General features: G+C 46.5%; 1 protein-coding gene across 2 annotated transcripts in view; it reads right to left on the bottom strand.

The window, feature by feature from the left end:
* SHROOM3 (shroom family member 3) overlaps positions 1–22173 on the bottom strand; it is a 433148-nt gene that overhangs the window by 221272 nt on the left and 189703 nt on the right. For both annotated transcript variants that reach the window (XM_086961784.1, XM_086961785.1), the window contains exon 4: positions 2973–6273. In XM_086961784.1, coding sequence (XP_086817910.1) covers positions 2973–6273 — 3301 coding nt within the window. The remainder of the gene's footprint in view (positions 1–2972; positions 6274–22173) is intronic.

Genomic DNA, 22173 nt, shown 5'->3' with positions numbered 1-22173 from the left:
CATGGCTTAATGGGGGGTAAGGGGGGTGAGGGGTTGAGTGGAGGTAGTACATGAGATTGGAGACATCAATGCTGTGTCGAACAAGTGTCACCAATCGTCCTTCAGGAAGGGAGACTATTTGAGAAGAGATGCGCCAGCCTTGTCTTGCATATCGTAAATGAGTTTCTCACCGGAGACTGATCTATATGTTTCTACGAGCCATTCCTCGTGTGTGGATAACTGTGGGGATCACCAATGGTAGAGTATTCAGAGCTTAGCCGCTGTCAGTGCAACTTGCAATTGTGGTGGGACAGTTGTGAAGCAGAATCAGGTGGCGTGGCATCAGAGTGGAAATCACTATCGTCCCACTCAACGTGGAACCCACCTCATCCCAGAGGGCACGGATGTCAGGGCAGTTGTGCAGTATAGCTACAATATCACAGTGCGCATGTCCTCAGCACCAGCAGCTAGAGTGAGGTAGGAGCCCGCCACTTTTGTTGCATCCAGTACCACCACTGCAGTATTTTAAAGAGGCAGCATGACTTCAAAGGCTCTCTCGCTCCTCGGCTGAGGCTGCGATCCTTCTTAATATATTCTTTGTATTTTATACCCTGGACCACCCTTGCCTGCTGAAGCATCAGAATGACTGGTGTAGGGTCTTACACCAGTATACCCCTCTCCCTTCATAAAATTGTACTACTCCTGATTGCAGGATCTCAGACGACTCAGAACTATTGTCACTATTTATTAAAGCCTAAATGCGACTACTATTTACAGTGACTGAGTCTTTCATATTTTCACTACTAAACTATACCTAGGGTACACAGAAATTGATGAGTTTAATATCGTTCTTCAATATATAAAATTCCCAAATAAATAATAAATAAATATCACCACACTCAGGATGGACAACTGCTGGCAATCTTTCAATCTTTGAATAGGTGAGAACGCAATGAAACTCAATCCTGCAAACTTAGCTATTAGCAGTAGGTCCTGAGCTTCTTGTGTGACAATGGTTACTATAACCAGCTGATGTTGGCACCTTTCCTTCACAGATTTAAAACTTGAATTTGAGAAAGAATTAACACAGGACCTTACGATGCTGCAATGGTCAGTAAAAACTGATTATTTTCACTATTGGTCCCTCTGAAAATGATATCCTTATTTAGCATACCCTGGAAAAGCAATCTATTATGTAGTCTTGGCATGGAAACAACTCCATTTCTCTAATGGAGTCTACTGTAGTCCAACACATTATTTTATTCTTCATACCTGAAGGCGCATCTGCTTATTTGCAGCTTATTGGCCTGAAAATGCTGAGAACAATTAATGTGTTTGCTGCATTTGTTGCCTGTGGATCAAGACATACATTCTAAGATCATTCATCAAAAAGGTCGTCTTGGACCAAGATAATCTGAAATACTAGGCTCCCTCCAGAAGCTTGAACCCTTGTGTTACTTGCTTCTACAAATACAAAGAGCCAAGAAGGCTTACATCTTTTTCATTGCTGATACCAAGGATGCTGCATTGTTTACACCTTTCTCTAAGCGCTAGTCAAGATAAAAGTGCTATGAGAAGGAAACAGAAAGGTGTCTGTCTCTTGAAGCATTTTAGAGCTCCACATCTTAACGTCTCCTTCTCCGGACCTTTCAATCAGGAAGTAGCTTACATCATGCAGCTTTCTCAAATCCCTTAGGCTAGCATCAAGAGGCCTATGGCAATACATGTTTCAAGTTCTATAAACATAACATAACAACGCAATACCAACAATTTATACTTTTGTTATATTTTCGTATTACTTTATGGTTACAATAACTAAGAATTATCAACGAGTATATTGTTAAAGTAATTTATCCTTCGTTAGTTTGGGGTATCGTCCAAAGAAGAAAGTGAAATGCTTTCATTCTTGTGAAAGGGAACCTCTTATAAAGTCAATGTTATATTTTGCACAATTTCATTTTGACACAGTTACAATAGACTCTTTTTGGAAACATTAACTTGAAATTCACTTTGCACATTGTCATAAGAAGCAGCCATTTTACATGACTTGAACCATCACCTTTCACATCAATATCAGAATTGCCATCTGTTCAGGACCCCTCTTCACAAGGAGTCAAATGCAAAGGTTGGGCATCACCAGTACCTACCATGACGGCAGAACTATGCTGCATTCATTACATCTAATATGAGACAGAGCCTGCATCAAGCAAGCAGTAAACGAATCACAAGAAGTAGATACACTAGAACACCTAAGGCCTCATTACAAGTTTTGTGGTCTTCCTGCGGGGCACCAAAAACCATCAAAGTCAGACAACGTGCAGGATTACGAGTTTAATTCTGGTGGGCGGTGTGTGCTGAGGAGGTGCTTCTCTAAGGCTCAAAGGAGAGCCATAGAAAGGCAGTGCCACAAGACCGCCGAAGCACGTTCCTGCTTGGAAGAAATGCACCATGCTGTGCATTTCTTCCCATGCGGGAACTGGGGGTGCAGAACTACAGGGGGTACAACATGTGCCCTCTGCATGCACCCTCAAGCACAGAGGAGTTGCCTCACTGCCACGCTTGCCATGGCGATATTACTGCCGTGGATAGGGTCAGTGAGGCAACTCTTAATATGCTCAGCTGTGCCACAGCAGCACTGCAAGCATATTGCTGCTTCAGACCGCAGCGGGATCAGGGATCCCCAGCGGTTGCAGGGGTCCAGTGGAGGTGCAAACGGCGTACTCATAATGCAGTGAGTGGACCTCCACCACATGGTGAATTCGTAGTCCGTGTAACACTAGCATTTAATACTGGAAACCTTTTTTCTTCTGAACAGGAGCAATGTGACATCAGGCAATGCTCATGTAGACTAATGTACTGCTAATCCTGGCATTTCATAGACAATATTCCACGATGACGGTGCTATCATGGTCTGTCCACAACACTCATTATAATGCCTTGGTTCCAAAAACATAAAACACAGTGACGAATTAAGAATAATTAATTGTGCATACCTGGCTTTTCGTATCAGTTGAAGGGGAGGAGTTAGATCTCACATGCAACAGGAATGTTTGCTCCCCTGATCGTTCGAGCAAATCTTCCGCTGATACCGATTTCCCAGAATTTGTAGATGGTGAACGCCGCTCGACTGCATGCTTATTTTTGGTGAAATTAGCTTGGCCAATTTGCTCATAAGAATCTATTTGATGGCCTCTGCTGGGCTCCAATCTTGGCCTGTACTCTGGTTGTTTGTCTCTTATCTGTAGGTTTGCAAAGGAACTGCTCCTGCATCTACTTTCCTGGTGTTCTGTCTTCTGCTCAAAGCTGTTGAGGTCAAAGCAGCCCGTCAGCCCCGGTGGCAGTGTGGATGAGACCCGGCCTTTCATGCTGGGCTGTTCTGGAGGATTTCGCCAGCGGTTAAGAACACTCTGGTCCTGAAGTGAGTTCATGCTTGAGGCGGAAGAGAGGCTCTCGTTGTCCTGCATGCTTGTTTGAAAATATGAGCTTTGAGAACGTTCCTTCAAAAACGTAGTCTCCTGAGAAGAAGGGCGCTTCCCAGTTTTACGTTCAATATAATCCGCAAGGGCATTCTGCTGAAGCTGCTTAAGCTCCGGCCTTGATAGATTAATGGTTGAGCAGGTCTTTGTCTCTCTTTCAAAAATCCGCCTTCGGTCTGCCACAGTGCTTTCTGGAAAGGTGAACGGCGTCCCTTTCTCCTCACTGCTGCGAGAAGTAGACTCACTATCAGAGACTCCAACCTCATTCATCTTCTCAGGTTCAGAGTAGGACCTCTTTTTCTGCTCTGCAGTCATTCGCTTTCTCCCTCCTATTCTTGCTACTTGGTGCTCTTTGCTAGTGTATTCCTGTGCAGCTGTACATGTCTCTGTGGGTGTTACGCTATGTCTTTCCTTTGGTGCATGAGGGGATGTGCTGGAATGTTTGCTATCTTCACATGCAGAGTTTGGCCTTGGTGTACTGTTTTTTGATTTGTTCACAAATGAAGTATTAATGTCCAAATCTTTGCGCCGGAACGACGTGGCCCGCAAGACTTTTGACTGAGCATCTTTGATGCTATTTCTGTACGTCCTGTTGGACAGATGATCCCGCTGTGATCCAGGGATGTCTTTGGTATCATCTTTCCAGTGCTTCACTTGGTCTTCAGAATGTGTCGGTCTTGATGTGCCTTTGCTCCCCTGCAGGTCTACCCTCCCTTGCTCTTGTTTTTGGGAATCCAATCCATGGTCCTCGATCTTAGCTGAGAGTCTTCCTGGCGGCTGTTCACCCGTAGGGTGCCACTGAGCCTCCTCAGATCTCCCTCTCCCAGTCCTGCGCAGGTGCTGTGAATGTGGAGTCTTTTCAAAGGCTGTTGTGCTGGCTGACCTTGTTCTTTCACTCATGTGAGGCTGTTCAGTAAAAGCGAACTTGCTCTTGAGGTCTTCGATACTGTTTAAAGAGCTTCTCGCGCTTGAGGACTGGCTTGACCTGTTGTTTCCATTGCTGTAAGGCTGGCGGGCCACGCCTGTGCTGTGTTGTCTCTGACACTCCTGCTCACGCTGCTCTATCTTGCTGATCTTTTCAAGCACAGAGCAGCGTGTCCTGCTTCCATCTGCCTTTCCAAATTGCAAACCTTGGGAACTTTGGCTGCTGCTGGAGCTTAGGCGACTCCTGCCAAACTCATAGGTTTTCATCTCTAATGGGGAAGAAGGTTGATCACACTTTGGCTGAGAATTGTGCAGCGGCACAGTACACACTGTCCCATCATTGTTCCTCATAAAGCTTTGTGTGTCCAAACCAGTCAACTGTTTATTGGCTTGTTCCTTTTCATCATCTCTCTGTTTAGCAACCAAATTCCCCTCTCGTTGCTGCAGCTCTTTTATTTCCATGCTCCGCCGCCTTCTACCCATGCCCTGGTTAGTTTCTAAGATGATTTGCTTGTTCTTCTCAGAGGCCCAATAAGTCTGATCCACAGAATTACGTTCTCTCCTCCACAGGTTAGTCTCTCTTTCCTCCTGGACCTCCGATCGCCAGTGTTCAAGAGGCTGGAGAGGCCCTTTGCTTTCACTGGCTGACCTCTGATGTGTTTGTTTAGTTCTTACATTGCAGGGTGGATAAACTCCTTGGTTAGTAATCTCACTGCTCTCTTGGCATTGATTGTTAAGTAGATCTGATTCACCTTTACTCCTTTGTGAAGAACTTGTGGGAACGTTGACGTTTTGTGGTAAATGAGGTCTATACTGAGCAAACACTGCGATAGCGTCTTGTTTTGCCAACCTCATCTGAGCACCTGCAAGATCACAAGAACCTGTGAGTCTGTTAGAGGCCTGGCTGGGGTGCTCTGTGTTGTTTGGTGGCTCTGAGGGTGAGACTGGAGGGTAAGGTGCATATCCACTCTCCTTGGCCAAGGCTGGATAGAGTGTCCCGTTACTGCTTGATAAATTCTGAGGGACCTGGGCAAAGTGTGGCTCTGGCACAGGAACGGGGTACACGCCTGTGGGAAACATGGGTTGTCCTGGTTGTGGCGCCTGCAAGGACTTCCGTTTGGATTTCACTGGCCAGTCGCTCTCTGGGCTGACTTCGAACATTGGGGGCAGTTGGCCTGCAGCCAAGGGAGTTTTCAGTGGTTGCCGCCCTGAGCTAGGAGCAGAGCAGGTCATTGGCTGGGAGCAAACCAAGACTGACTGAGTTTGGTAAGATCTGCTGTGGTCAGGGTTTAACCAGGAACCAGGCATCTCACTGTGCTTAATGGCTGCATAACTGTCACTACGGGCTGGTGGCAGAGGGACGTCTTTAAGAATGTTGTCACTTTCTGACATGCTTTGATTGTGTGGATTCCAAGCAGGAACCCCACACACCCTGGTCACCCCTTGCGATCTGTCTGTGCCACGGCCTCCAGACTGTCTTTGCCCCTCACGGTTCTTAAGCAGAGAGGATGAGTGCACCTCATACTCCTTCGAGACCCCCTTCTGCGCATCGTACACTGTCTTGATATATTTGATGTCTGCCTGCTTCATCCTCTCGTGTGGACTGCAGCGAGAGTGCATATTTTCCATGGAAAATGAGCGCTCCTTGCAGAAGGGGGAGAGCTGGTATTCTGGGATGCTTGAGTTGGTGGAGAAAGAGCTGTAGGCCGAGTCCCTCTTGTGGTGGAGCTGGGAAAACTGGTCAATGCTATTGGTGGATTTGGCTGGAGAAAGATGACAGGGGCAGCCAGGAGGCGGGTGGTCCAGGCTTTCCATGCTGCCTCGGGAGCTGTACTGGTCGGGGCTCCTCCTCAAATAGCCGTGGTCAAAGCCGGAGAGGTCACTCGCAGAGGAACTAGAGGGAAAGAGAGACAGGGAGAAAGAAGTAAGCCTCACTGTGAGAAAGAAATGCTTGGTTTAGTTTATAAATCTGCTCGCAGGCAATATGTTTAGGTTTCGGGGAAGCCGTTAAAGCGCCATATTTGGGCCGCAGTGTGGATGCCTGCGCGCGCTCAACTGTGCGTGCGGAAAGTCATCACTGTTTGAAGCGCCTGTGAGCGGAAACACTAAAAGGAAGAACAACCCGCACGTGCTATGAAGCATGTGCGTGCTGTCGGTGCGTGGCATGTGCTGCACTGGGGTGACAACAAACCCAGGATAGAAAGGCTGGGGCTTGTTGTGCGTGTGTGCGTGTGTGGGTGCGTTTAAATGCTTCTTTTAAATACATAGTTTGCATTTTATGGAGTGGAGTAGAAGGCTGGCCTGGCAGTCTTCCTGGAAACTCAGCATATGACACATTTTGCTCACTGTGCGAACATTAAACACTCATGACTGAAAAAGAAGCTGGCTTCACTTTGATACAACTCCTCGACATACTGAGAAGTGGCATTAGTGAGTGGAATCATCAGCAAGAGCAGGGATCCCCTTTCTGTCTTAGTAGTCAGGCTTAATGTGAATGTACCTCCTGCTGATACCGATCACATTCATAGTCACACAATGACGTCTGTCTGGAAGGAGACCCGTCGGATGTACTGAAAGGGACCCAGCAAACACCCTTCTCAAGCACAGATAGTGAACACGGTTAGGACTACAAACCTGAACGCGTAACCTTCACAGCGAGAAGCTCATTCTCCCATCGTACACCTTTATCAGATCATGTTTAAGCACTGCACGATAAAGCCCTCGCACATAAAAAACCCTTGCCGCCAGATAGTGCTGGACCTCTGAACTGCCTATGGCACCATGAAGGCTCGAGCAGATTTCACTGGAAACCTCCTTTACTGGCTGGCTTTCTTTTTATCCATCTGACGCAAGTTTGATCAATTGGCACTCAATGTCCCAGAAAACCCTACCACCTCCAGAGTCCCCAGATGTTCCATCAGGTCCCCTGTAATCGTTCAGCTCTACATGAAGGTCCTTAGAAGTCTGCTCACAAATAATTTGTCAATGTGCCAATGATACACAGTTCTGTTTGATGGTCTCCTCTGCTTCTGACTTCCTGCAACTCAAAAACTGCTCCAGGTCTGGATGCCCAACACCCACCTGAAGTCGGATTTTCTGTTATTTGCCACGAATAATAGATATCATATCCAAACCTGGCTAAATATGGACCTGGACAGATACAAATCCCAACTTTAGCACAGTGCCAAGTCACTTGGATTCACCCTAGACATTAACAACAATCTCAAATAATACAGTATTAAGGAAACTAAGACAACCTAATGTCATTTGTCCAAAATAAAAAAACATGCACCATTCCTCACAGAAAGCGACTTCTGAACTGCTGTACAAGCACTCATACTCTCACCTCTTGATGGTGGAAACACATCCATCCATTGCATCACACACTACAGCCTGGCTCCCTTAAGGGCATCCTCAACACAGCAGCAGATCTCATCCAGGACATGAAGAGAAATGCCCACATCACCCTCATCACCATTGGTGGAACGAGCCATCTTCAATACCAGCACCCTGCATTTCTGGCTGACAAGCTCATCAGCTCAGATGACTCTTAGCACATTTGCAGCTAAGATCAGAAGTAACATCTTTGTATTAATTAGGCTCTCCCCAATCCTGCTTCAATTTAGGAAAGACTTGGAGGCACACCTTTTTACAACACAGTACATTAGTCAACTTCTGTTTCCAGTACTTAGCACTCACCATTTACATCTACAGAACTGGAACCATTCTCATACAGGCCACCGACCCTGACCTCACAACTTTTGACCGCCACTTCCCCACACTTCTCTCCGTGTTAACTCAACTGAGCCTTCAAACCCTATCTCCCCCATCCCTCTCCACCCTCACTAATAACGTGGAACTGTTCCAATCTCCCTGCCCTGAAGATCCTCTCTTCAACTCATGGACATCCACCATCACTCACTACAATCCCACTACCCCAATTATTACTCTCCGTTGCCAAACACCCACCAATATCACATTAACTGAGCACACCAGGAGCGACAAACTCGCAACTATCAATCCCCCCAAGGCCAATCTTGACAGTTTGGTCTCTAACCTTAGCCCTTCTGCGACTGAAATCCCCTCAGACACTCCCCTCCCTACCCCTGATAATCTGAACCCTCCCTCACAATCTTCCCTGACCCCCTACACAGTCCCTGTTCCCCTGACCCTGACTCCCCCCGGATCTAACGCCATTTCCAATCCTATGATCTCTCTCCCCCTCCTTCCTCTGCACACTCCCCTTCCGCTGCCGCACTCCCTCATGCACAACCTACCTCCACCGCTAATCTCTCTGACATGACCCAGAACTCGGACGCCCTGCATAGAACTTCTCTCCCTCTTCACCTGGACACTAGTCCCACTTCTCCTCCTCTGAACTCCTCGAATGGGAACATGACAAATCCGGCTCCATATGTACAACCTCTCCCCTCTCCTAATCCCAGGGACTCCATCCTATCCCTGACCCCTGTTAAATCTCCCTCCATAGACCCAAGTCAGTCTCGACCCCTGCTTAAAACCTCAAACTTTTTCAGATCAATAACACAGCAACTGAACCGAATGGAGATGACAATTAACTCCCTTACTGCTGATTTCCTTCACTTACAGGAAAACCTCCTCAACAGAGCCAAGCCACCGTGCTCCCTCCCCCTGGGTATTTCTGCCCCTACCCCACTCAACACACCTCTCATGGCCCCACTCAATACACCTCCCATGGTCCCCCAGAGCACCCTCGACCCCCCATTCCAGCAGCGAGTCAGGCACTTAGACCCAACTGGGATAGCCAGCCCTTTTCGGTACCGAAACCAAATGAGATCAATGACTCTTACCTTGCTTCCAAACAGAAGTCTGCCCAATCCACATCCCTGTTATTATTGGCACTAACAGAATCCCTAATACTGTCCACTCGCCTAGACCCCCTGGTCAATACACCTCTATCCACCTAACTACCCCATCATCGAGGCTTCCCGTCCTCTCTCTTGTATGCTCCTAAACTGCAGATCAGCAGTACAACACGCTACTCACATTGCTGAAGCTCTTCTCACTGAAGAAATTGACATCGCTTTCCTCACTGAATCCTGGCTCAATGTCCACTCTACCCCCATCCTTGACATTCTCACCCCCCAGGGTACAACATAATCAGACAAGACAGGCCAATCAAAATGGGGGGAGGACTAGCCATCATCCACAAAGCTGGAATACAGATTACCAATCTCAAACCTGCAGAATACCTATCGTTTGAATACCTGGGTGTCAAACTCACCACCAAGGGCCCCTCATCCATCAAATTCCACACCATCTACCGTCCGCCTGGAGAACGTTCTCTTTTTCCCGAATAACTAACAGACCTAATAACATGGTTCTCATTGACAGATACCAAAGACGTGTTCCTGGGTGACCTCAATATCCACTGGAACGGCCCAAAAGACTCCACTGTCCTCAACCTATCCAACCTTCTGGAAATACACAACCTCAAACAACTCTGCAATAAGCCAACTCACATCAAAGGTGCAACACTAACATTACAACAATGAAATGGTCTCACTGAGAGCGATTTCTCTCATTGACTGGTCTGACTACCACCTCATTCTGTTCAGGATTGACACACCTGTCAGCCACCAACCTATTGGTGACGTCATACCTAAACTCTTGACCAGAAACATCAAAAAAGTCCCTTTATCCGAACTTGAATCCATGATTCATTCCCATCTGCAACTCCATCCCTCATCATGGACAACTGATGACCTCACTACACACTTTAACTAAAAAATGACAGAGGTTTTAGACAAAGTAGCTCCACTCAAACTCAAACAACAGAGGCGAAACAAATCGAAACCCTGGTTTAACGTGGAGCTAAACGATGAACGGCGTCAACTCAGACAAACGGAAAGGGCTTGGAGGCTTAACCCCTCGACCTTACACCTGACGCAACATAGATCTGCTCGGCAGGCACACAAAGGCGCCCTTTTTCCGCAGCCAACTAGATCTGGCAAAAAACAGACCAAGAGAACTCTTCAGCATTGTCAAAAGCCAAACTAACGGCACTCCCTCTCAAGATATCGAAGCCACAAATGAGCGATGTGAAGAAATTGCTACCTTCTTCACTAATAAAGTCTCTAAAATTGATCAATCCTTCATACAAACCGCAAACCCTTCCCTCATAACCTGCCCCCCTTCTGCTTCCCTTGACCACGCAGAAAGAGTTCTGTATAAGGACAATCAGACCGGCCTCCAGCTAAAAAACAATGCGCACTGGTCCGACTTTGAGCTAATGGCGGAAAAACGAGGTCTTCAAGATAATTTCTAATCTAAAACCTTCCTCCCACACCATAGGCCCCCTCCCTTCCACAATAATAAAAATAATTCAACCACACCATTTCCCCTTTCTGGACAAAAATCATCAACGCCTCTCTCACCTCAGGCTGTTTTCCTGACTCACTTCAACTAGGACAAATCACGCCCATTCTCAAGAAACAAGGGGCTTAACAACCTCAGACCTATCTCAAACCTCCCATTCCTTGCAAAAACATTGGAGTCATGTGTTCTCCACTAACTCAATAAACACATTGATGAGTTCAACCTCCTCAACACCTTTCAATCGGGATTCGGGAAAGGCTGTCGCACAGAAACAGCCATACTCAATGTCTCGGACGGCAGATTCGCAAATCCTTAGATGATGGTGATGAATGCCTACTCATCCTTATTGATCTATCTGCGGCATTCGACACGGTAAATCATCCAGCTCTTCTGGAGAACTTGTCAAAGCGCTCCGGCATAAATGGTAATGTACTAAAATACTAAAATGGTTCACCTCTTTCCTCCAACATCACTCACAACAAATTAAAATCAACTCCTGTCTCTCGAAGCCAACAAAAGTCACACTTGGGGTACCACAAGGCTCAATCCTCTCCCCGTCCCTCTTCAATCTCTTCATGGAGCCCCTCACAATCATCTTGAAAAAAGCTGGAGTGTGTTACCACCTTTACGCGGATGACACTTAAATCTATTTCAAAATGAAGCCCCCGATGACATCCAACACTTTAATACCACTCTAACGGAGATCCAAACTTTGTCCAACGTCAACCACTTAAAGCTCAACCCAGATAAAACGGAGCTGATCCTATTCTCTCCAAAAAGCAACCATCGTCCTATCCAAGAGTGGCTCAAGAATCTGGGTGCCCTAAACTGCCCCCTCGTTCTATTCGACTCAGTTAAGTCTCTAGGCATTACCCTTGACAAGAACCCTCATCACATCAAAAACACTGCAAAAAGTGCTCCTTTCTCTCTAAAACACCTCAAGAAATTGAAACCTTTTCTTCCCCATGATGACATCAAGACAGTAGTTCAATCCCCGGTTCTCTATAAAATCAACTTCGGGAATGCCATCCTTACAGGAACTCCAAAAGCTCACTTAGCTCCTCTAAGGGCAGTGCTTCCCATGGAAGGGAGATGTATTTACAAGCTGGCCTGCATCACACACAAAGCCCTCCACTCTCTGGCCCCCAACTACCTGAACAACAAACTGGTAAGAGCAGGTCAAGCCAGAACACTGAGAAGCTCAAACTCACTCCTTCTCATTCGCCAAAAATAAAAAAGAAAACCACCCAATACCGATCGTTTTCTGGCAACGCTTCCAGGATATGGAACGCTCTCCCTGGAGCCCTCAACACATCTCAAGTGACATCACTGATGACATCATCCACAGTACCACTCACACACCCACACAACCACTCACATACCCATTCACAGACCCATACAATTACAAATATACAGTCAAACTGCCCGTCCATACAGCCACTCACACAACCACTCACTCACACCAAACAGCCATTCACACATCCACTCATCCACCCATACAACTACTAAGAGAGCTACTTACTCACCCAAATAGCCAGTCACACATACATTCACTCTTTTGCAAAACCACTTAGAACCCCATTTACACTCACTTATAATGCCACTCATACAGATACTGACTGAACAATACAGCTACTCACACACCGACTCACTTAACCACACAACCACTCAGCCACTCATTCGCGAATACACACACACACGCCCACTCACTCACCAAAAGAGTTACTCACACAGCCACTCAGTCACCAATACAGCCACTCACAAAACCACTCATCCACCCATATAGAACCATTCACACAGCTACTCACTCACCAATACAGTCACCCACACACACACACTCGCTGACCAACCCATAGAGTCACTAACAAAGCCCCTCACACACCTGCTCACTCACCAATACAGCCATTCACACAGTCGCTTACTCACTCATACAGCCACAAACACACAAACATACACACTCACACACCTATACAGCCACTCCTACACTGATGCAGTCACATAGAGACTCAGATGACATATGTTAGAAACAGTATCACTCATTAGTAGTAGAAAAAGTATAATAATTTAACTTATGCAATAGATTAGTATATATATCTTTAAGTCTCAGAAAGGTTTCCTAAACACACTCACTGGATGATGTCAATAGTGATGTCATTTGAGATGTTATCAGTTATGCCACTGACCATGTCATGAGTGATGTAATATGTGAGGTCATAAACAGTGCATTGTGGAGCGTAAGTTATAGTTAGCTCAGGTAACTATAACTGCTGAATTTTAATGGTTTTGTATGAGTGAAATCTGAGCCTAACTATAACGTCACTGTAACCTTTGTGTTTTTTAAGTGAATATTTATTATATTAAGTTAAGGTTAGGTCAGAGTTTCCACTGAAAAAGTTCTGCTTTATTTCCTTAATAGCTGGTGTTATTTGAGACAAATCTGTATGACACTTTCCAAAAGGCTATGCCCTGCACCCAACCCCTATTGTGCACGGTTATCAATACCTCTGTACTGTGATAATAACAGTTTGAATGAGTTTTTACAAGCCTCTCGTGAGTCATTACCTCTCCCTACATTCAACAATGGTAATAAATAGCATATGCCACAATCTCTTCCTTTTTCGATTCCCTACTTCTGAACTGGCTGTCTGCTCTCCACGAGAGAGCAGAGTGCCAGAACCATGCTGAGAGAAATCAGTCAAAGCACCTGAAGAGCACGGAGAGGATTCTGTTTTCTGCTGTAGATCTGCACTTATGAACTGAAGGCACTTCAGAGGGTAGTCAATACAGGCACAGAGTTGCAATCATTCCCAAGTCAATGACTCGAGGGATAGGTGAAAAGATGGAGGAGATACAAGTTTATCTAGTGTCATGCATAATATCTCATACATATCTGCAGACCATGTGCTGATGGCCCAATCAGTGCTTACCAGAACAGTAAATAACTTGGTTTTGAATCCGGTATTGTTGATAGCGGCTTAAAAATATAACTGGGGGTTATAAATTGACCTCATAGACCAACGAAAGAAAAGCTTAAATTTGCTTTTAAATCAAATTGAATGCTGGGCAAGATTGCTACCATCTATTTACACCAATACTAGCTGATGTGTATGGTGTGCAGAAATGTCAAGGGAAATCCATAAAGAAAGTGCCATTCCTCATCCTCCCAAAACAGCCCTTGGGTTCCCTTCTCTTTCTATATATAACAAGCATTGGCATAGCCAATAGGTCTCGTCTTTGGGACCTTATATGTGTTTAGCCATGCAACAGTTGAAGTTGTTGCACCAAGGGTATTGTGCTGGATAACTAAACATTTATAAGGTCCCAAAGGCGAGACCTATTGGCTATAGCAATGCTTGTTTTTTTATCATGCAGCTAGCTCCCTGCTGGCAGAGCACCTCGAAACCCCAGGCCTTGGGATAATAGACTCAGCTTCACTACACTGTGACTGCCCCATCACACCGACAGGAGGCGCCCAGATTCATTGCTTTGTGTCCTGCAAACGCGCTGAGGAGACAAAAAACACGAACTGTAGGCAAACGTGAAACAGAATAAAAATGAGGCAAGTGGACAAGCTTGTTTATGTTGTCGTTTGATGGGCCCAAGGGGTCCCGGCCCACCAACTAGAGCCGGGCCTTCTACTGTACTGCAGATATCTAGGCACTGGTGTAAGATGGGTGGAGCCCACATCTACCACTAGGAGGACAGAGGCGGAGCTGCTTTATAGCGCCTATTCCCAAATCAGATATCTAGGCACTAGTGTGAAATGAGGGGAGCCCACATCTATAGCTAGGAGGATAATGAATAAGCTGCTTTATAGCACCTACTCCCAAAGCAGATATTTAGGCACTAGTGTGAGATGAGAGGAGCCCTCATCTACCACTAGAAGGAAAGACTCCAAGCCACTTCATAGTGTCTATTCCCAAAGGAGATATCTAGGTACTAGTGTGAGATGAGTGAAGCCCTCATCTTCCGCAAGGAGGACAGAGGCAGAGCTGCTTCATAGCGCCTATTCCCAAAGCAGATATCCAGGCACTAGTGTGAGATCGGTGGCATTCGTTCCCAAGGGAATTGAGGCTTAGGCGGCTTAGCCACTCTATAGTGCCTACTCACAATGCAGAGATCTGGGCAGTACTACTAGATTTCAGCCCTTGTCAACTTTCAGGGAGGACAGAATTCGAGTTGCTCTATAGCGCCTACTCCCAATGCAGATGTGAAATAAATATCCCTCTCTCAGCCTACTCCAAGTCTGGGTCATGCTAATAAACAAGTGAAGAAGTTAGTACTCACAAAACTAACCAATGTAGCTTAGCTCACAATGTTATAGAGCAGATGATGCTAATAAACTACATGACTTTTACACATTTGATAACATAGACAGTAGAAGGAGGCACGTGATAGAGAGAGTGAAACTACTGATGACAGGCGCTTGAGCAGGCGCCCCTTGTGCCCTTATGAGACGGTGGAAAGACCGTGCAGAAGAGATTCATGGCAGGCGTGTCTCTGGTGAGCTGACACAGGAATCTTAACTCTCTTGCTTACGAGTGTCAAGGTGAGACCGAGGCTCGGGCTCCCACAGGTGAGGGAACCTGCCCTTCTTGGTGTAACACAGGAGTACATTGTAAATACAGATGATTTACGGACCGGGGTTGATGGCAGAAGTACTCTCCTTTTTGTGAACTCTTTCTATCTACACTTACCCGGACCAGACTAATTGTCCGATTGAAATTTTTATTCACACAATATGTCAGAACACTGTAGGATATATACCGTATTTGAAATATATTGTTTTAGACCCATGTAATTTGGGACCACACACTGGTTTTACCTGGAATGTGGTGAATTTGTGTACTGAGATTTGTGCTTGCCTAGAGGAAGTAGACGGGTGATTTTCCCCGAGATGTCGGCTATGGCTATTGGCTACATTTGGTGATGTCATCTATACCTACCTATCACCAAAAAGTTGTGTGTAATACATCTACAAATATGATAAGAATAAAGGAAACAAGCAAATAAAGAAGATAACCTTTTGAGAATACTTTGAATCCGGAAACTTTATTGGACTGATAGTTTGATATGATCTAACTTTGAATGTCAATTTTTCCTTTGCTCTGGAACAATACTTTGTTTCATATGCAAATCAGTCTTAACCCCGTGCCTTGTGGGACCCGTCCAGAACGAACTGCAAAGCCAGGTCCTCCCTGGACCAGAAACAAGCATCCTGGGACCTGTTTCAGGGCATCACCCTTCATCAGCCAGGATAGCTTGAATCCAGTGGTGTAGTGAGCACGGGACCCACGTCTGGGAATACCCTTACCACTTAGGGCAACATATGCTAAAGAAACAATTGATGGACGGAATGCGGGACAATGCAAACATTCAACCCAAGTCACAAGGATCTGGGTTTAATCCATCATTCTTTTGCTCACCACACCACCCCAGTGACGTACCCTGAAACCGGTCCCAGGATGCTTGTTTCCGGTCCAGGGAGGACCTAGCCTGGCAGTTCGGTCTGGACTGTTCCCATGGGGCACAGGGTCAAGACTGATTTGCATATGGCTGGGTCCAAACTGGGGTGCTTAGTGGGCAAAACAACATTGGATTTAACCCAGATCTTTTGACTGGGGGAAAATGTTTGCATTGTCAGCATTCCGTCCATCATTTGTTTGCTGTGCATAGACTGCAAATCAGTCCTCCTCTAAGCAGCGCCTAGCCTTAAGGTGTTGTAGAGGACTGAAAAAGTGTACAAAGTACAGCCTGGCCAACATTAGCTTGCTGGCAAGCCAGTACACCCACACAATAGTGTTCAGGAAAAGAGTGTGGTGTGGACCATGTAGCTGTTTTGCATCTTACAGCTTTAGGAATGCTCCCTAGGAATGCAGGAGGCCATCATTACCAGAAGGAGCATCACTTTTTTGACTGTAACCTAGTGATCTGGCTAATAAAAGAGGAAGAAATGCCTAGAAAGGCCTGAACCACTGCGGGATCAGGATAGGTCCTGCCAGTGACCGAGTTGAGGACAGCCCTTAGATAGGGCTGAATTTGGAGGGGCTGAAGGTGGGACTTGGTGGCGTTGATGGTGAACACCAGGTCGTGTAAGAGGTTTATGATGGCCTGTGTGTGTGCGAGGCACTGCTGGTGAAGTAAGCTTGTGATCAAGTAGTCGTTCAGGTATGGGAACACTACTAAACATTTTGTAAACACTCTGGGGCCAGTGATTACTCCGAACGGCAACACCTTTAATTGATAAGGTTTGCCACTTACCATGGGGGTCCCTTGCTCACTTTGCCACTGGATTCAAGCTAGCCTGGCTGATGAGTGCTGTTAGCCCGAAACCAGTCCCAGGATGCTTGTTTCCGGTCCAGGGTAGGCATGGCTTGGCAGTTCGGGCTGGACTGGTCCCATGAGGCACAGGATCAAGACTGATTTGCATATAGCTGTGTTTGAACTGGGGTGGCGAAGTGAGCTATAGAACAAGGCTGGATTCAACCCAGATGTTTGACTGGGGGTGAGTGTCTGTAAAGTTTCAGCGCTCTGTCCATCATCTCCTTGTGTATGATTGATAAGCACCCAGGCACCCCATACCAATCACAACGCTGCAATGCAGCATTGTGATTGGTTTTGAGCATCCTGGTTCGACCCTCAACCAGGGAATGGGAGCCTAGGTTTGTTCTCCATGCAGACTGTAATGCAGCCTGCATGGAGAACAGGAAAAGTGTGCAGAGAGGGCCGACCAAACAGTCACTGCCCATTTAAGAGTGGGAAACAACTTCTCCCTGCCCCGCTCGTGAGAAGTACAGCCCCGCCCACACAGGAAACATAAAATGACAATAACTCAAAGTTATTATCATTTTATATTTCCTTTCCACTGCTCAAAAGCAATGGGGCGACGCTCCTCCGCCATAGCGGAGGTACTGTCACTTCACAATACACACAGGGGATCTAACAGTAGGAAAAAACCCAACCAGAAAAGTACTGCTCCCTGACTACATTGAATGCACACAACGTACGTCTGGTCTATACAAGAAAGGGGGAATTGGTGGAGAGTACAGAGTAAACTGGTGGACACGCCCACGAGGAACATGGCGGCGGGCTGAGAGCCGGTCGTGGCAGCACCGAGGAGTTTTCCGATGACTGAGATTATGGTCACACAGCGGCGAGAGATCGCGAGTTTCCCCATGATAAGGTGAGCGGCAGATGTATTACGTCCCAAAATCGTCCCAGGTTAGACTAAGCAGGCTTCCTTTTTTTGTGAGGTTAACGGCAGCTTGTGCGGGGGTTGCAGCAGGCGGCGCCAGGACCAGCGCATACTCGGACCCGCATGACGCGGGAGGAATCACCTTCATCACGGAGCCTGGGAGAACGCCGGCGGAGCCTATGGGTCAGGTCGCGCTTCACGCTTATTCAACTCCGGCTCAGATGTCCGGCGGGTGAGGGAAAACGGAATGTTTTACCCGGAGAACAGAACAATTATACTCCTACGGTAAGGTGGGGAGTTAAGGAGGGATTAACAACAAGTCCCCTGCCTTTTTCTATGAGGCAGGGTTATATGGAGCAAGCATTTACAGAGGTCCCTGTTAAGAGTAGTTGTGCTAAAGAGGCTCCAAAAACTGTGGAGAATCCCTCAGAGCCAGACGTTGCACCAGGGCAAAAGCAGAGGCAATCATAGCCTAATATAGCAGCCTCTGTCACAGCCTCAGTCATAGCAACTGCAGTAACTGCGCTAGGCGCTTTAAATTCAAGCCTGAAAACAAAAACACTGAAAACAAGAACTACCCCCCCCCCCCCCCCCCCCCCCCCCCCCTCCAAGGAGGAACCGGTATCAGCTGAGATCTCAGCAAGAGTTGAGGAGGGAGGGGCCCTGGACTTCGAAGAGAGAGAGAGACCCATGCCATTAACCCCCTGCAAAAGAAAAAACAAAAGGGCGACTACTGTAAAAAAGCCTAAAGGGTCTACTATTGATAAACAAGTGGTGAAGAACACTCCCTCGCTCAAATCCTACTTCAAAGTTAGGGATCAGTCTACGAATTCTACTACACAAATAGAGGGAAGTGCTATTACAGTGCCCTTAAAAAATCGGTTTGGGCCTTTGGAAAGTCTATTTAACATGGAAGACGGGCAGCTGGATCCATTAAATGGAGGGGCAATAAGTGAAGAGGTTGGGGGTATAGAGACTTTGGTAACATCAGATTCAGAGCATCAACAGGTTCAATTAAATCACCCAGAACATATAAGCTCGAATGCATTCCCCATACTTTCTACTCCCTCTTCCACTTCCCTACCTCTCTACCCCTATCTCTTCCCATAAGACTCTCCCCCCTCTATCCCTTCCCATAAGACTCAGACCTGCGACAAAGCATTAGGCACACAAGACACCAGACCTAAGAAACCTCTAGTAACAGCTATGCCTTCACTAAATGGCTCAATAGGAACCCAAGAAGGAACCACGAATCAGGGTTCCTATAAAGATAGGAACCCAGAGCCCTCTGTCAGGTTCTGTTCAGGATGCTCCTCAGGATGGGGTTGATGCTATAAGGGGGCCCACCTCTAGATCAACCCAAGTCTGACTGTAATTGTGCCCAGACTGTTAAGGTGATCAAGCGGGGGAAAAGTTGGGGTCCGGAGGAGAACAGCTGGGCTCTGGTCACCGTAACCTGTAACCACAGAAACAAGGGATAAGTACTGCAATACCCTCAACCGTGACAAATATCATGTAACCAAAACCCCTATTACCTCACCTGTATATCTCACAGGTGTGCCTATATGCAGGAAGGATCTAAGGGCGGCTTCTATATCCCCTGGTGTATTACTGGAAAATACAATGCAGAGATCATTAGCAAACCCCCTGGTTCCCTCCCCTTCTTGTTTCCAAATGATTAGGCCAACATGAACACCTACCCTTATGAAGGATACCGATAACTTAAAGTTGCCCCAGAACACCATTCAATGAAACCAAAATAACGATCCCATTCCTGGTAACGGTGGTAAATAACAACAAGGTCTTTCTCCTCCGAGGAAATGCTGATATAACTGACCTCAGGGTGTGCAAGACGCGACTACCCCAGGACCTCTCTCAATCATTCCCTATAATACAAGAGTTAGTGAAACAAATCATAAGCCCAGCTCAAAGTATGTGGATAGCGTCTTTACAGATCCAGCTCTGTAAGCGCTTGAAATGGTACATGTGTACTGTAAGTTTAAGGCGGCACCAACAACAAGGTGTCCTGCGCTAACCGGAGCAAGACGCTCCCTGTAAATACACAACAAACGTATTCTGAAAAGACAAGAGGTCTGTAACTGCCCCTCTCGGTTCTTAGCAAAAACCTGGCGCTTGAACGATGGAAGGACACACGGGCGCTTCCTAAGCCCCTCCAGTTAATCCTCAAAACGAGCGGCAACACCCAAGGAACACCACGATGTAGGCGCTTCCGAAGCCCCACCAGTGTAATCCACAAAAGAGTTTCTGAAGACGAGCAAGCGCTAAACCCACACGCGAGAGGCGGCGTGTCTCTCCAGCGCTAAGCAAAACTTGCCTCTGCCGATTTCACGATACTGCAACACAAGTCCAGAGCACTCGACCAAAGGCACAAGCAGGAATAATCGGCAGCGCTCCTTCCGCCTGACTTCCTGATAATCCTTCACTGCGTCGCGTCATAGGAGCGCGCGGTGCAAAGGATCATGGGATATGTAGTTTTCTCATCCCGTTTCCCCAGCACAGGGCAGGCAGTGATTTACCAGAGGTCGGGGAGGGCGAATCGTGACACCCGCCTCTTCCAGATCAAGACGAGGATCAGAAGAATTAAGTGAGCAAGATGGCGACCGATTGAGACATCTTTTACAGTCTTTAAGGGGGGACATGATGTCTAAATTTGAGATATCTGAGAACAATCAAAAGACAATACACAACAGATTCGACCTTCTGGAGTCCAAGCTAGATGATGTTATTTGTCGTACTGGGAAATTGGAAACGGAAGTGGTAGCATTAAGTAAATCTGTACAAGGAAACTCAAAAGATATTGATACCCTGAGAGCGCAAAATAGATCTCTGGTTACAGATGTCGAGAGATTAAAAACTCAGGCCCGAAGAAACAACCTGAGGATTCTGAAGATACCAGAGGGTGAGGAACTGTAAGACATTAAGGGATTTGTTTATCGGCTTCTCAGGGAAGGAGTCTTAAAAGACCGTCCTGATATAGATCTGGAGCGGAAATCCAAAGAGTACACAGAGACCCCTTCAAGAGACACACAGATAGGAAAGCCCCTAGAAAGATATTGGTACATTTTCAAACTTTCAGTGTCAAGGAGCTTATTTTAGGGAGATGTCTGTCAAAAATTGATCTTCGTTACCGGTCTAATCCCTACCTCATCAGGTCAGACCTAGGAGCCAGAACTGCACAGAGACAATGGGAGCTAGGCACTAGAATGCCAGAATTGAGATCACTAGGAGCCCATGTGCAGATGAGGTTCCCCGCTCTACTTAGAATTATGTGGAAAAATAAGACCTACAGCTTCTCACAGCCTGACGAGGTAGATAATCTTTTTGGTCGTATGAGAGAAAATCAAGAAAATTAGTGAGGAGTAAGACAAGATACTCATATTACAGTTGGGTCAAAAAAAAAAAATGTTTTAAGGGGAATATTGATTTAAGGACAATATAAACTATTGAAGTTGATTTAACATATGTCGTGACACAATGTATTGGTACACTAAAGGGGAAAGGGAAATCACTAGGTACTATACTTTACTCGCTGTAAAAAGACTAGTTTAAGTTTGGACTCAGTCAGAGGATCCTCCTTGGAGCTCCAAAGGCGATGTCATCGTCTGGTATGTTGGGGGCGTTCCTCTGGGGGGAGGGAGTACACTGGGTGGAGGGAGCTCAGATGTCCGGCGGGTGAGGGAACACGGAATATTTTACCCGGAGAACAGAACAATTATACTCCTACGGTAAGGTGGGGAGTTAAGGAGGGATTAACAACAAGTCCCCTGCCTTTTTCTATGAGGCAGGGTTATATGGAGCAAGCATTTACAGAGGTCCCTGTTAAGAGTAGTTGTGCTAAAGAGGCTCCAAAAACTGTTGAGAATCCCTCAGAGCCAGACGTTGCACCAGGGCAAAAGCAGAGGCAATCAGAGCCTATTATAGCAGCCTCTGTCACAGCCTCAGTCATAGCAACTGCAGTAACTGTGCTAGGCGCTTTAAATTCAAGCCTGAAAACAAAAACACTGAAAACAAGAACTACCCCCCCCCCCCTCCAAGGAGGAACAGGTATCAGCTTAGATCTCAGCAAGAGTTGAAGGAGGGAGGGGCCCAGGACTTCGAAGAGAGAGAGAGACCCATGCCGTTAACCCCCTGCAAAAGAAAAAACAAAAGGGTGACTACTGTAAAAAAGCCTAAAGGGTCTACTATTGATAAACAAGTGGTGAAGAACACTCCCTCGCTCAA

The sequence above is a fragment of the Lissotriton vulgaris genome, chromosome 3_1 (assembly GCF_964263255.1).
Source record: "Lissotriton vulgaris chromosome 3_1, aLisVul1.2, whole genome shotgun sequence".
In the NCBI taxonomy this organism is placed as follows: Eukaryota; Metazoa; Chordata; class Amphibia; order Caudata; family Salamandridae; genus Lissotriton; species Lissotriton vulgaris.
The sequence above is the reverse complement of the archived record's forward strand: the minus strand, read 5'-3'. Positions and strand labels throughout refer to the sequence as shown.